The sequence below is a fragment of the Anser brachyrhynchus genome (genome assembly GCF_964034855.1).
Source record: "Anser brachyrhynchus genome assembly, chromosome: 1".
NCBI lineage: Eukaryota > Metazoa > Chordata > Aves > Anseriformes > Anatidae > Anser > Anser brachyrhynchus.
Window position 1 is genome coordinate 116,055,620 of NC_137694.1, and position 17,301 is coordinate 116,072,920.

General features: G+C 36.3%; 1 protein-coding gene across 5 annotated transcripts in view; it reads right to left on the reverse strand.

Moving 5' to 3' along the window:
• Positions 1-17,301, reverse strand: part of KCNJ6 (potassium inwardly rectifying channel subfamily J member 6) — a 164,257-nt gene that overhangs the window by 105,473 nt on the left and 41,483 nt on the right. For 2 of the 5 annotated variants that reach the window (XM_080594084.1, XM_080594083.1), the window contains one exon: positions 6,909-6,957. The exons of 2 other annotated variants lie outside the window; for them this stretch is intronic. In XM_080594084.1, coding sequence (XP_080450210.1) covers positions 6,909-6,933 — 25 coding nt within the window. In that variant the 5' untranslated portion in view covers positions 6,934-6,957. Of the gene's footprint in view, positions 1-6,908; positions 6,958-9,008; positions 9,052-17,301 lie in introns of all 5 variants that reach the window. One more of the 5 variants, XM_080594085.1, reaches the window with a different exon arrangement.

Below are 17,301 nucleotides of genomic sequence, written 5' to 3' on the forward strand. Positions count from 1 at the left end.
TGATGAATAGCACCTTTGGAAGATTTAAGCACATGTTAAATAAATACAGAAAAGTTCTGCATTAGGAGAGCATTCAAATTGTGAAACCAAGCACAAAACAGCTGGAGATATAGAGCTGTCAGTGCTTGTGCAATGCTGACTGGTCTGTATGTGACCATAACCAACATAGCTTATTATAAGAGTATATGAATGAGGTAATGTCATCTCAACATAGACTTTAGCCACCTAACTGACATTTTGGCAGCTCATTCCCAAAAAGAGGTCCTCAAAAACTGGTACTTAAAACCTGAAGTGACTTTTGCATTTGATATTAAATTTCCACACATGCTTAAAGTCCAGTCATGTCCAACAACATCTGTGTCCCCTTTGAAGAGTCTCTTCTCCCTAATTCCCCCTCATACCTAATCTCATCCAGATTCACAGTGCTGTTCAGATGTTGTAGTGATATGACTGTTTGAGTTCTGTAGAGAGTGGTGTTGTGGGAAGATTTTTTTTTTTCCAAATGTCTTTGTGCCTAGACCACTTAATTTTAGTGTAGAAGGTGAGTGTTTACTTTAGGAAGCATATGACTGTAATAACCTAGCTCCACTGTGATATGGACCATAGCAATGCAAAGCAAAGGCACTGAAAATTCTTAGATATTATCAGACAAACTACAGCCTCTGTCTTAGAAATGATTAAGCCTGAGTAAATAAAAACTAATGGTAGGACTGACACACACACCTACCATGCAAAATGCAGTCTGAATAGAATATTTTTTTTTGTTAACGTTGTAGGTAGCAGGAAATACTGTACTTCAGTAATATGCACTACAACATAGCCTATCTACACTCACAGCTTCTTTCTGGAAAAAGAAATACAAAAACAAACAGAAATTATTGCTTCATTTATAATTCAGCTCTTAGTTTTCTCATCCCTGATAATTTGAGTTTAATTTTCACGCAAATTTTAGCTTAATAAAGTAGTACTAAGCTTCTGGAATCATAGGATTATATGACAGTCTTCATTGTCATTTAGAAAAAAAATAACTTTTCTGTCCCTCACACTTGCAGAGAGAAATTAAAGAAAATACACCTGGAACCTAATCGAATGAAGAGCAAAAACTCTTCACATTGTTTTATAATCAGTACTAGAAATACTGTCAATCATCTTCCTGATTAAGACAAGTTTCTATATATACATTGTGTCTTAGGGCAGTTATTATTTCATAGTTCTTCTAAACCCTTTCTAATGCAGCACTGAAAAAAAAAGAACTTTCTGCTGTCTTGCATAATGAAGTTCTGTTTTAGAATCTCATTCTACTCTCCAAACATGACCTTTACTATGTGGAATAGACTGTATTTTTGTTTAATTATAATAGCACAGTTCTCTCTGTTCATTTCATTATATGCATTAGTTAATTGTTGATGAAATAATAACAATAATAATAATAACAAAATACACATTCTGGTTAGTTGTAGTTTAAATTTGAACAAAGTCTTAAGTAATCAATTTTGAAAGAAACTATATCAATCCATATATACACATTCAAGTCAACAGTAATTAGTTATTCCATTTAATAAAACAAGTAGCTCTATGGCTTAATATTTGCTATGAAACTGTTTTTATAGAAATATCTATCATAGCAGAGCTCTTGTGTTACTGAAAATGTAAGAGATGACGAAAACACATATTTTGGAAAAAAAAACAACCTACTATTCTACTATTGGCATGTTCTTATAAAAAGGTTAACCATGAAATTATAACTGAGTATCTTGAAAATAAATGACTGTAACTTTCTCGAGCATGTAAGTCCCTTTATGTATGAGTTTTCTGAACACTCTGGAGTTTTTGCACTTGAATTTTGCTGAGTAAAAATCTGCTCTTTCTAATTAAATAATCACATGTAATATCAGTGGAAAATGTTGGACTGGATATTTGTACTTTTATTTGTTTTATGAGGTGAAAGAATCAGTCTTCTAGACCTTTGAGACAGAAATGCAGCTTTTAGGATCATTTCTTCAAATTCCTAATTTTGTGTGTGTACAGCTGGTGTTGTGTTCACACCAGATAGCATTTACACATGTACCACCAACTTGTGATGTAATGGTAAAGAGTGTCATGTTTCCTAACAAAAACATAAAGAAAATGAGGGCAGTATAGGGGAAAAACATTTGAAGTAGAAAGTTCACAATATTCTATACCAATATATAGTATATTGGATATGCATTTACTGTAATGTACCAAACTCTTTTCTTACATGTTTTAAAACAGTAACTTGAAATAATTAGAATTGCTAAAAAAAATCCAGACACTAGCCTAGTAAATGTAAATCTGAAAATGCTGGCACTTTAAAGTAATTCAAAGCAGAAATATTTTTTCTCTTCATAAAGCCTCTCTACAAGTGTGAGAGAGCACTAGGGACACCAGATTCAGATGTTGGAGATAAAAAGAGAACTTTAGTGAAAAGCACTCTATCACAAAACAGACCTTTCCTAGGGTTTGTGAGCTCCTGAAAAGTATTTCAAATTAACTTGAAACATGTTATTTTTTACTTTCTGAGTAAAATTAATGGCAAACATAATTTAGAAGGTTCTATTCAGAGTCATCTAAGGTCTCAATCTTCATTGTTTCACTAACATTGAAAGTATAATTACAGACATTTGGGATATATATCTTTTTAACAAATGAAGAAACATCCTTCTTTTGACCAACTCTTCTGCTTCTGACTGGTCTAACACAGGAGCATGATGTGGCTTAACTGGGAACCAGAACAAGCATGACTGTTTTCTGACATACCTCCACTGCCTGAGGGCATCTTAATTGGATGTCACTTCTCTGTTTAACTGGTTTAAGACAGCCAGCTATGCCCATTTCTGATTGTAACCCAAAACAAGTTCACACTGCTCATGTCACACATTGATTATTCTGCAGTCATCATATGACGCTCTATATCCATGCTTCTGCATAATTCATAGTTGAGACCTTGGACCTGCATGTTACCTTAGGGAGAAAAGTTTTTCCAAACTTGACTGTAAACCAGTTAGCCTCAGAGATAGGTCTGGATGAAAGACAAGGGACAAGCTCACGTGATCCTCAGGAAAGAACACAGCACTGGCAGGGCTTTTAGAAATATCAGGAGCCTGAGGAGAGCTTTGCAGCTGCTATCCAAGTCCAAGAGCCATCATGTTGCAAAAGGAGAATCCAGGTAGCCCCTGACATAAGGCAGACATCTCACAGATGCTTATTAGGGGCTGTGATGTAGACAGGTTTCTTTCACTTGAGGCATCTCAGGAACATGCTGCACACCCTGACTAGATGGATAGCTGGAGGAGAAACTGGTGAGGAGATTTTTTCCAGTATTTTAACACTGTGACCTAAAAGGAATTTTCTAAGCTACAGCCAAGGTATCACCATATTTGGCTGCTCACTAAGGGTCTTATAAATACTCTTATTCAAAATGGTGATCATTCCTGAAGACTGAATAGTTCAGTACAGGATGTTTCTCTAAAGTATCTAATTTTTCATATTGGCCAAATGTTTAACGTTAGCTGTTTAACTTTGTTGGTGACACAGAGGGTCAAGTGCATCCTCAGCAAGTTTGCTGATGACACCAAGTTGTATGGTGCAGTTGACATGCTGGAGGGAAGGGATGCCATCCAGAGGGACCTTGACAGACTTGAGAGGTGGGCCCATGTGAACCTCATGGAGTTCAACAAGGCCAAATGCAAGGTCCTGCATCTGGGTTGGGGCAATCCCAAACACAAACATGGGCTAGGTGGAGGATGGATTGAGAGCAGCCCTGACGGTGTTTGTTGATGAGAAGCTCAACATGAACTGGCAGTAAATGCCTGCAATCCAGATGAGCTGGCAAGTGCATGCTTGCAATCCAGAAAGCCAACTGTACCCTGGGCTGCATTAAAAGCAGTGTGGCAAGCAGGTCAAAGGATGGGATTCTTCTCTACTCTGCTCTTGTGAGACCCCACCTGGAGCACTGTGTTCAGCTCTGGGGCCTCCAGCACAAGAAGGACATGGACCTGTTACAGTGGTTCCAGAGGAGAGCCATGAGGATGTTCAGAGGGCTGGAGCATCTCTCCTATGAAGGCAGGCTGAGGGAGTTGGGGTTTTTCAGCCTGGAGAACATAAGGCTGTGGGGAAACTTTATAGTGGTCTTCTAGTACCTATAGGAAGCCTACAAGAAAGCTGGAAAGGAACTCTACCAGGGAGTGTAGTGATAAAACAAGTGGTAATGGCTTTAAACTGAAGAGGGTAGATTTATATTAGATATAAGGAAGAAATTCTTTACTATGAGAGTAGTGAGGCACTGGCACAGGCTGCCCAGAGAAGCTGTGGATGCCCCATCCCTGGAGGTGTTCAAGACCAGGCTGGATGGGGCTTTGGGCAACCTGGTGTGGTGGGAAGTGTCCCTGCCCATGGCAGAGGGGTAGGAATTAGGTGGTGTTTCCCTTCCAACCCGAACCATTTTGTGATTCTATAATTCTAAATACAGCAGACCAAACTTCTGCTACCTTCCTATGCTCCTTAGTATTTACTCTACTATGTTGCTTGCTGCGCTTTAGGTAGTCCCAACAAAGATAGTACCATCATTTGGTTTAAAGATGACCAACAGTGCATGGGAAGCAGGAGAAAAACAGAAGAAAAAGAAAAGCATAAGGAAAACATTCTGGTTTCTGGTTTCATTTGTACCTCAGCTTTCAAGTATTCTAAGATTATATGAGGTAAATTGCCCAACTCAGGCTATAAAGAAGTTTCAGAATGCATATGGATTTTAAGGCATTGTAAAGCAATTCTTGGACAGCTCCCTGGGGCTCAATGCAATTATGGTGGCTTTCTATTAATTTTGTGCAAGTGTTGTAAAATAATAACTTGGGGCAAAGACTGCTCTTATGTGCTACACATTTCTGCTTATATATCAGCTCTCAGTGACTATCAGCACAGCATTTTTTTCTAGTTTACACTTTAACTTTTTTATCAGAATTATTTCTCTCTCTCTCTCTCTCTCTTTTCTTTTCTTATTTTAACCCTCAAGGCTGACTGCTCCATCAACACACGCAAGTGCAGGGCTCTGTCATGATGCCTCATATCTCTCCATCATCATATAGGTCCTATAGAAAAAGGACAGAAGGTATTTAAACATTTTTTTGTTGTTGTTACTAATCTTATCTATAATATGACAGATTTCCCCCTCCACCACCAGATGAACATACAGAATGTGACAAAATATAAACTGTTGTTCCTGCTAGTAAGGATAACTGACTTGGGACAACTACTGCACCAGTGTTCCTTTTAGTGCACAATATGACATGAATCTGAGGTACTGAGATTTTATTACTGGAAAAGCATTCAGAGAATCCGTATGGAGAAGTAAGGGTACAGAACAGTACTTGGTAACTTCATCATAGCATTTTGGTAGAGAGAACAAAACAGAGAAGTGGAGGGAAGGTGACGGATTACTTTTGGAGTTGTGCAAAAAGTTGAACAGAGGAAAGAGAGAAGATGCAGGGCTTTTGGGTGAAGGGCAAATAATCATTTTGCCATACTGGTGCCATGAGCAAACTATTTCTGGAGGCCTTTCTTTATTTTCTCAGTTTCAAGAAAAAGGCTCTGCAATCCAAACCAGAGGTCTAAACACCCTTTGCTTTTTTTAAAAACTGTTTGACCTGTTTTGCTCATATGCCAGTTTGTTTCTTCACTACCCATAGAAACCTGAATTTTGCCTGGTCTTACTAGAAGCAGAGTGGGGGACAAGAAATAGAAACAGCAGCATTCAGATATCAATGCACAGCTCAATGGAAAGAACTCCAGCCAGTGCTTGAACAAGAGTTTAACTACCCATCAGTAGATTGCCATGTATCTTACACTGTTCCCTGCAGCTTGCTACTGGTTAGTAAGTCTCTCCCAATTGGGAGGGGAGTTCTTAGACTGATTTCTGAGTTCTGAGTTATAGCTAACAGTAGTTACTCTACCTTGCAATAACATATATAAAGAAATACAGTCAACATTTTCAAAAGGAAGCAGAGCAAACAGGATAGCAAAAAGGCGTGAGAGTGCTCCCCTAAGAACAGTTCTCGGAACAAACAACAACAACAACAACAACTGGAAACAACTTCCTAATGTAAATGAGTCTTATGTATGTCTGTGTTTCTGTCTTTCTATGGGTTCTGGTTAAACAGAGTAAAAGATTTCTCTCTTTCAAGTCAATTTATTTAAGCTTGCATAGGCTGTGGAGCTAGATTTGTTTTGGGAAAGAGATGGTTGTTTGCCAGGATTTCTTCCTAAATTCTCTCCAAATCTTATTCTGGAATAGATTATCCTGTCTGAGTCTCTCAGATACAAGTGGTTATAAGCATTAATCCATTATCTGGATCTGGTATTAAAGAGGAAGCACAAATGACTTCTGGGTTGCATATTCAAGACGATACATGTGTCTTAGAAACCAGTGAAATCAATGGAAAGTTTTCCTCAAATATCTCTGGGCATATTTCCTGTTGGATAAATCTGGCACAATCCTGAATAATTGCACTGGATTTAGTGGGACCTTTTGTAAGTTAATGAAGAAATTTACACTCTAACCTGAATCAAATAAATTAGGCACTCATTACATATACAAGTAGATACATTCTCTTGAAGCAAAATCCAGGCTCATGAAGTTAAGTAGTAGCAGTTCTGCTGGACTTATATTCAAATACAGGCGATTTAAACAGTGGACAAAGAAAATAGCAGTCCTTCCTGTAGGGGTTCTTTTTCTTTGGCAGGAGTGGAATGATTTATGATGAAATTAGGAGTGAAGACAGGGTTGGAATGAGATCCCTGAATGCAAGCACTGTTTTCTGTTTTTGTGGTGTTATGTGAGGCAGTGGAGCAGATGGAAAAAGAAAGTAGTTGAACTTCCTATTTGTTGTACTCACTCATTGACTCTGTCAATTTGGCCATCTCTGTTTCTCTTTTGGGCTTCTCCTGGGGGAACAGACAAAATAAAAAACAAATATATATATATATATATAAAAAATACACTTGAGTGCAAGTGGCAATGTGAGGGAAGGACATTACTCCTTTATATATTTCTACTGTATTTAGGGATATATATTTGCTTCTAAATAGCCAGTGACCCTGTTATTATTATTATTTTTTGTTTTTTGTTTCCTGTAGTCTCTGGATTGTATCAGCTTTGAAGGATGAAACTTATATTTATTTCTCTGTGTGTGCATGTGTATTTGGTTGGAGTAATGGAACTTATTCATTCACTGTGATAATGCAGAAAGAAATTCTCTCATTTTATGCTCTGTACTATAATTTGCAAGTGTGTTGGGGCTTTCTGACAAAATGTGTGAAAATGGCCATCACACAGAACAGATATACTGGAAAAAAAAAAAGCTTATTTAGAGATATATGAATTTCCAATGGAAGCTTGAATGAATGATGTGATATTGGGCCTGACAACTAAATGAATTGACTGAAATACTGTTTGTTTGTTTGCTTGTTTGTTTGTTTGTTTTTTCCCTTCGGTGTGTGAGGGACTCCCACTCAAACCTGCTTGTCTTTGTCACTTGTTTGTGAAATCAGATTTTTAGTCTGCTTTGTTTTCTTGTTTCATGCACTTGTATCTGCAGTAACAGCCTGTTTTGGCAGATGAGATGGCTTGGTCAGTCTTGGTCAAACTCTCAGATTTGGTGGAGTTTCCCTTAACAGGGACTGATGCCCAAAAGCATGCCTCATGGAGGCTGCATCTCATCTACTGATTACAGAGCAAGAGTTTGGGTTGAATTAAAAATGTCAACCCTTCACAGACGTTTAAAACCCAGTTAGCTGTTTCTGAGAAGTTGTTATGGCTACTCTGACCCTTATGATCCCAGAAACTATACAAGCCTCTTTAGTGACTCATTCTCAGCCCTGTGGGTAAGCAGAGCTAACAGTTACCTGCCTATTACACCACAGCTGTCTTTGAAATGCAAACATTTTAGATGTTCACTAGCTTTATTCACAGCTGACAATTCCAGATGAAGGGAAAAGTACTGGGTATCAGCTTCTATTAATAATGGGTGTGGGAGCTGTGCCTAAGCTCCTGTTGAGGTCAGGAGACAGGGACTCATAGGACATGAGTATGCAGATGTTGACTTTTTATACAAGGAGCTTTTTCTTCCCAAAATATAAACAGAGTGAATTGTCTCCAAGATATAACTTTAATGGACTGTAACCCCAAGTAGATGTCCCTTGCTCCCTATCTCAGCTCTGGGACAAGGTGCTGACTTCTGCGTGAGGTGGCCTTCGGTAGCTGCTGAGATGGCTGCGGACAGGATTCAGTGTGGCACCATATTTCTTTGGCTGAGTCCGTATGAACAAGCAGCACTGGGGTAAACTGAGAATGGTGTGAGAGTAGCCCCTACCAGATGTTATTTGACAGTATAGACATAGTCTTACAATGCTATTTGACTATGATATGAGAAGAGAGAGGGTTGTTCATTTCTGTTTTATCGCAGTACTGTTTTCTATTTGGTATAAAAATCTAAAAGAAATTTTCTATACCAAACATACTACTACTTGCACTTCAGAAAGCCCAAGTTTTGCAAACAAAAGCTCACATTTCATAGCAATAGGAAACATTGGAACTCATGACAGGAACAGATAATGCTTCACTACTCTATGCATACCCTTTAGTGTAATTAGTATTAAGAGAAGGGTTTAAGGTTATATCCTGCATCAGTGGCAAGGTTAATGCTATAAGCCATGTTGATAACATATCATTCAGCATCAGATTCATGCATTACTGTGGAAGAGAAACAAAACAAATCAAAACAAAACCACAAAACAAGAGGAAGAAAGAGAACTAGCATTAGAAATAGCACGAGTGCCAGTAAAAAAAAAAAAAAAGTTAATGGTAATGTATAGCAATTTCTTGCATAGCATTAATCATCAAAGCAAAGCACAGCACTGTGAAAATCATCAATAATTTGTGTCCATGTTGCTGTATAATGTGACCTTAAAACACCCCCTCCTACTAGAGAACTCACAGTTTATCAGGAATGAACAGTTGGGGAAGATCAATGTTGAGCCCTGAAGATGGAAGGTTGGATTTATTAGACTAATAGCTAGTAGTTATTTTAAATATTAATACTTTTCTCTTGCATATTATTACATACTTTTCACTAATAATGAAGTCTATCATAAGGACATAGGAGACTAGTATACTATTTCCCTTTTAAATGAAAATATTAAATAAAATATATAAGAAAAGGTTATACATTTTTAAGCCTTGGAGTTCTGCTAATGATCAAATATTTGTTTTGAAGAAGCTGGTACAGGCAAACACTAGCAGAATGTACTTTTTCCTACTTCTTCCTCCAGTAGTGTTTGGAGACTACTGACAGGTAAGTGCATGAAACAGAAATATTTATTTTTAAAGAGACTACAGATTTTCTCTACAGCAGTTAGGGTATATCATGTACGGGAAGAAGCTAAGGTTTTCAGGCTTATGAAACTGTCAGCCATATGAATTTCCATATTTGAGAGACAACATGAAATGACTGACAAGATTCAGCTAATTGCTGCACTTGAAAATATAGGAAGAGTTTGGCTGCCTTTTCTGGAAGGAAATGACCAGGACTACTGAAGTTCTGATCTTCCTTCTTCAGAAGACAGAGGTAGTCTTGTAGGAGTGTGGTTTCTCAATAGGAGAGGTTCAAAAAATGACATCCCTTTTTCCAGGTATTTTCTTGAAAAAAAAATCTTTTTACTGTTATCACTGATGTTTAGAATCTGTATGAAACTCTTCTCAGGTTTTGAATTTTTTTCCCTTCCCTAATGAATATTAGTTTGTGCACACATACACACAATGAAGTCCTTCTAGAAACTCAAAGCATTTTTTCTCACTCATCTGTTTTGTCAAAATGGCAAATTTTAAGGAAATTGAAACAACTCTAAGAAATTTGATTTTAATGGGTAATAAGTAAGAAATTCCATCCTTTCCAACAGAATGAGTTCTGACAGACTAGCATGGGGGTAAAAAGCCATTAAAACATTTTTTTTCATCCTATCTTCAGCAGGTGTGGTTTTCTTTCAGGTCAGAACTCCTCTTTATACTACTCCCTGGTAGTATTCCTCCTCAAGATTACTGGGAAAACAAGAACTGCAACTTTAGAAAGTACACCAAACAATTCAGTCCTTATTTTTCATCTCTCCTAGTGCTCATATCTCTCATAGGCTCATATCTTTTTATAGCTATTTAGTCAGCATGTAGTGATTTCTGGAAGGGTTTGAGTCCATGGACTCTTGCTAACTGGACCTGTTTTAGGGCCAGGAATGCAAGTTTTCAACAACCTTAGGGGAGCAACAAAGACAGATTCTGCTACTGTAAGAGACTGGTCTGTGTGCAGCTATGTGCTACCCTTGCATATCTGTGTGAGATGGCTATTGTCTTCCTGGATGAATAAAAAACAATAAAACCTGCTCTTTGTATTTGAAATCATATACATGTATATAGTACAATGATGTGTGAAATGTACAAATATGTGATGTGTGATATACATGATATATAAATTAGTGTGTGAAGCATGCTAACTTAAACTAGTAAAAATGGATATTTAAAACTCTATACTTTTTGCACTGTCAGTGAGAATTGAGGTCATTATTCAGCTGAGGGTGTGTGAGAAAGAAGCAGCAAATGCTCTTTCTCTAGGGGAGTTTTTTTCCCTTTTTTCCTTTTTTTTTTTTTTTAAAAGGTTTTGTTTGACACTACTATGAAATTTAATTATCATTCCATGGCATCTTTTCCCACTGTACAGTCAGAAAAAATATAGAGATATTTCCTTTCTATAAGCTTCCTTAAGGCAAATGAATTGTTGCTCAATACTGCAATATTTTGAGATTGTGCAGTCCTTAATCTTAAATTGAATTAAATCTCAAATTTTTATCATATCATTACATGCACAGAAATTGTGGACTTTAAATTACTCTTTTGCTTCTCAGCCAAAGAAAATGAGGCACTTTGTATAAAGCTCTCACTGCCTGACTTCTCTTGCTGTATATTCTGCCATAGATACTGTCAGAGCATTCATGAGAAGATGTTAATAGTGCTAACAATACCTTGCAGACTTAATATGTTCAGTGTCATGCATTAACAGAGAATGAGGATTGCAACAAATTCCAGATGGGAATCAAAATACTGAGTGTTGTAAGGAAATATACTTGTAAGGAAAAATTAGTGAGAAAGAGAGTGATGATCTTCCTGTAATTTTTCTAGTCGAAGGATATGGGTACATACTGGAACTTTCTGGTCAATGGCTGTTTACTTCAGCTAAGACAAATTGATGAGAGCATTATCTTTGTTTTGTTTGTTTACTGCACAGCTGAAAATACTCTTGTACTTTACCAGTTCCCAAATGAAGAGTTGCACCAGCGTGCTAAGAATCTATTGAAGCAATCTAGAACTTTGGCTAAAATTTCTAATAGTACTTCATGAGTCCTGTACCGACTGAACTATGGATCAGAACTGAGATACATTATATCCATTATACATTTTTTTTCTGAAGGTTTGTTACTTTCAAAAGTAATTCAGTGGCAAATCCCTAGTAATTTCGTTGATATATCCTTTAAGGCAATAGCTATTCAATTGCTAAATGCAAATTCAATGAACAAGAAGAACCTTTTCTGAAATTTTAACTCAGAGTAATCTATCTTGGGATATCTTAAATTACTTTTCAAACTACATGGAAATGGTGTTATGTTTGAAATACTATTAAATGAGAATAATAGAATTTCATTTTATGTAGTGTCTTTCATACTCATGACACCCTAAAATGCTTTACAGTAATGAATTAGATACTGGTTGTTAAGTGATGATGTGTAGGTAAATGCAGCACTCATTATGTGTTATTCATTTTAGCAATAGCCTACACTTAGCTCTCGAAAGCATAGCTTATTTTAGGTGAAGAGGGATTGTCAGAAGGAGGTGGAGCTCTTCTTTTTGAAAAATACCATAGAAACTTTCATTTCTATCTGGACACATATACAACAAAGAAAAGTAATAGCTTAATAGCTCATCTTTAGGACCTTTAACAATAAAATGAGCTGTGTTACTGCATTCTTCTACTATTACTAGAATACCTGCCATAAGTAAGACCTGCCTAAATTTATTGAGTTGCCTTTCATCTCTCTCAACCCTGAAACTAAAATATGGTATGTGTCTTCTTTATTTTTATTATTTCATCTTGCCCTTCCCAAGTAGGATGGTTCGTCCTATCTTCCTGGTTTGTTTGTCTTCTAGAATTAACATCTGGGATAGGGCCTGTAAGGGCTATATTTGTGCCAGAACAATGTGTTCTCGGGCAAATTGGCCTCACCCTAAGCTTCAAAGGTGAGAATGTGAGCAATTAATCCATATTCCCTTGCAGTGATACCAGCATTTGAATGGCTAAGAATATATTAAAGATGAATATACTGTGCTTGCCACAAGAGGCGATTTCAATTTGCATTAGTAGGAATGAACTTAAAGTACAGTATTTGAATAGATGAAGTGAGCAGAGTTCACTGGGGATGTACCTTACCTGGATTCACTATACTTATTGAGCAGTAGGTGTGAGTATGGCTCATTAAAGTGTTCAGATTTTGTAAAGCACAGTCAGTAGCTCTGATATCAGAAGACTTACATGGAGGAAGTTGGCATGAACAGGAGAAACTGAGTTTATTTCTCTGAACTAGAATATAGTTTTTACATTTCTCATAGCTTTTAGTTAACTTACCCATCTTGCATGCTTGGGCTGTGAAATATGTATGGAAAAAATATATGTACATATATATACAAATATATACACACACACACACACATATATATATTTTAGGCAGAAAATCCAGCAGCAGTTCTAGAGAAGCCTTTCAATTCTCCTTGAACTCTAGATACAGAGCTCACAGAGTATTGCATCAAATCCACTGCAAATACTTTGTCATTCTCTAACAAGGAGATACAAACACTCCTGTATTATATAGTGGAGATGGCATATGGTAGTTCCAAAGGTAGAAAGTTTTTCTGGGAACAGGAGGGGCATAAATAGTTTTTGCTGACTGCTACTGAGTATGTATGAACATTTTCTAGTGTACTTGCATCTACCAGAAGAAAAATAAATAAATGAAATATAAAGAGAAAAAGAAAAAATAGTTTTTAATTTATGTTAGCAGGAGAGATAATACTCATATTTACAGAACAACAACAGTAATAATAAAAAAGAACAAAAACAAAAGCAAAGGAATAGAGAAAGTGACTTTATATTTTTGGCATTTTAAGAGAGATATAAACTGCAGTAAATCTCAGGTTTTCAGTTTTTCTCAAATAAATGAAAAAACTTTCCATTTAAAAATTTAGTGCAGAGAACATGAATCTAAAAAATAATATTAAAAGAACTACTTTTATCTGAAAATCTGAGAACTAAAAACTTTTAATTATCCCTAGTTCATTGTGGTAACGGTGCCAGAATATACAGATTATTTTACAAACAATTATGTTTTACATTATTATGCTGTTAAGTAATTGTTTCTTCTGCTGTCAACTGTAGAAGAGTAATTTAAGTAGCAAAGTGAAATAGCCATTAAGAAACTAATGGGAACATTATAGGTAAAAAAAAGAAATATTTGGGGTAAGGAGAAATACCAAAGGTAGGGGTTAAATAATTTGCTGGTATTATTACATGATTAAAGGCAGGTTTACATTCTCAGATTCTTTGCTCTAGTGGGTAAAGTATGTCAGTTTAATTTTCATCTGTCATTAAAAAGACCCTACAGAATACCCGAATATTTATTTGATTGCCTCAGATCCCAGTAAAAACACATCTTTTATAAGAAGAAGTTGTGTTGCCTAACTAGGAGAACTTCAATTTCTGTACTTTGTCAGCCAATGCACTGTATGTACTGCTTGCTTTTGAGAAACTGGGCTTGAATGTTCTAACAGATTATGGACAAGGGTAATTGCAATGGCATTGTTAAAGCTTAAATGTAGCATTAGTAGCCAACAACGTGAAACTAGCAAGTGTACGTGTAAGATGAAAATGAAGAAGAATATCCTGGCAACAAAATGGTGTAGTGATGCTATACTAAAAAGTATAGCAAAAAAGTACTTTGGGTTGTTAAAGCTACATTGGACAAACCAGCATAACTTACATCTCAGCAAACAGTCTTCAAGACGGAGTGGATAATTTTACGTATGCTTTGTCATCTAAATCTCCTGACGGCTGGAAGGGTGACTGTGTACAATTAGTGCATGTTGAAAAGCTATATAATCAGTGGAAATGTTCTTAACAATTCAAAGACCTATGGATCAAACTTTTAAGAAACTGCTATTTTCCTTTTTAGGTCATAATTTATTAATATATTCTGAATTTTAATAGAGGAAATAAAAGGTACCTTGAACAGCTTCTTTATATCAAAAAAAAAAAAGTTGTTGGTGGAAGCATAAAAGAGGAGAATTGCTATAGTAAACAGACTTAAAAATGCTCATCTATTTATTTTCAGATGTTAATAATGTCTGCATTTAGTTTTTCATGAACTCATTGCCTCTCTGACCTGCAAAGGAAAGACTCATCTTGTTGTTTGTATTCTTATAGCATTAAACTCCAGATTTTTGTAAGAATCACTTGAAGACTATTTATAAACTAGGGATTTCACATGAATAATTATAGGTAGAAGCATGCCCAAAGAAATCTATAAATGATTATTTAAACTACTTAAGAGAATAATGATCTAATAAAGTATGCTTTGCATATTACTTGCCTTGATGTATTGTAAAAAATAAATCATAAGTGAATAGAATAGATCAAACATTTCAAACTGAACCTATTTCTTCAGGTACCTTGTGATCTTGTTTTGTGTGAAAGTTCTTAAGCAAAAACTGTCCTCAGTGTCAGCTTTGGCTCCAGATTGAATAATACCAAAGTATCTCACAGAGTTTCCAATTTTAGCACCCTTTTCTTGTTAGATCTATTAAAATGAATCTTCTAAAGCAAACATTGAAAATAAACAAGAAATGTGTCAGATGATGCAAAAATGCTAATAATGAAAACCCCTCCCTGTCCATTTCATTTACTACTCCTGTACACAGATATTTTTCAGTGAAACTGCAAAAACATTAAAATAGAGAAACATTGTGGTAAATCCAGCTTTTCTGAATTTGAGAACTGAGACTTTTTTTAAGGTGATGTCTTCCACAATGATAACTCAGAAAATGATAGTGTAGTACTTTCTGCACAATTACTTTGTTATCAGTAACCTTCCAACATAGGGTGAAAATCCCCCTTTCCCTAAATGGACAAAGTCAGACCCTGGCCTTCAATCTGCCAGCCCCTCAGAGCTAATGAAGATAATAACAGGAGCTGCAGATGAAATAATCAATATGGGGACATTTAGACATATGGCTTGGGACTCATGCCACCTAAGTTTATGTGGATATACATACTATACACATAAACTTATCCACCTAAAATTGTGAATATACAGTCTAAGTAAATTAAACTCCCTGTATTATGAACAGAGCAAATATTGAACATCTAAAGAAAAGTTAGTCTATCTTAATCTGGGTGCCTCGAGTAGATGAATCACTGCTGGCAGTTCTCAACTCATTAGAAATGCAGTATACATGACTAAATCAGACTAAATACTTACCTGTTAGATGGCTAACAGGTAATTCTTTCTGGAATTTCTGTGGTATTGACTGCCTTCCTTCTGCTGTGCTAAAGGTTTGCTCCTATCTTTTACCTCTTGTTCTTCTCACCCTCATGTGCTGCTGCTTCTCCCTTGTCTTATCCAGCTCATCATCTTTCCTAAAATGCTTTCTCCCTTCCCTTTTCTCTCCATTTAACTTGTTCCTTTATTAAAAAAACAAACAACAAACAAACAACAACAACAACAAAACAAAACAAAACCTTCTCCCTCTCTTCACACTCTCCCACATTTCCAAAAAGAACGGTTGTGAAACCAGCATGCTGTTTGTTGCTATCACAGTGTATCCACCTCCTTCTCTATGCCTTAAATCCACAAGTACTATCTATCTTATCTAAATAGACTGTACATCTTTGAGGCAGGGACTGCCTACTATTTGAACTGCACATGCTCAATCATAGCATCTCCCAAGGTCTTTCAATGTTGTGTTGATACTCTTACTTTAATAATATGGACAATCTATTGTGATGTATTATACATGATCATAAATGACAGAGAAGTGCAAAATGTTCATTAATAAAAATACCACACAGGATGAAAATAATTTTAATATTGCTCTTGCCATTATCCTTTTATTTAGACCATGCTGACAAAGGGTTCTGACTGCTCTGAGACTCATGCTTATTGTCAACTGAGGCTAGAGTTATCATTTGAATTTATTGTTTCAAACTAAAACAAAAGGCTGTTTTCTGCAAGGGAATGTCTGCTCAGCATAGTGCAATGTTGCCTAGATATCCCCAAGCAGCCACTGAAAGAGTAATAGCTGTCAACAAGTAAATTGGTCTGCAAGATCCTTGCACTAATGTAACTGCACCACTAGTACTTGTTAGCTTTTTACCTAGACACGGTTGTATTGTGCCATGTGCCATGTAGACATCTCCTGTATTGCATCTTGGGGGTTGGAATACATTTAAACTGAAATATATAACTGAATATATAGATAAACTCTATATGAATCAGACTAAAGATTAACAAGCCAGACACAGAAAATCTATATATTCCTTAGACAGTACAGCTGATTACATTTTATACACTTTGTACTGTATATACGGTTCCATATCTTGGAGAGGTTTTAAAATGTGCTAGCTGGAGTTCTCTCTAAGTTTAACCATCTCCAGAATACTACGTATAAAAGGTGATAAAAGGTCAGGTCATGAAGCTAGCCATTTATGTTGCTTTTAATCTAAGTGTTAATGGTAATAAAATATTTATATCTATTATTTTCTAAAGGCTAAAATACGTGCTCTAATAGGGATGGGATAAAGCACTTTATTCCATTATGAAGATATTAAACTGTGATGATATTACCTCTTGCAGATACATCATCTGGGCTCCTCTGTTCTACCTTGATGTCTCTAGGCAGGCTGCCCATCACCTTTCTACATATCTACCATTTCTTCAGCCATCTTGCCTCCTGTATCACACACCTTTCCCTCACTCACTATCTGGGAAAGTCCCTGCTTCTTTGACATTACAATACTCTACATTTTCCTCCAACTTTTTTGATTGTTTTAACCTTTCTTCCCTCTTGTCTGAAAAGCCTCCATGCATAAGGTAGAAGCAGCAGTATGATAGAGTGAGAGCTGGAACTACCCATGATCCTAG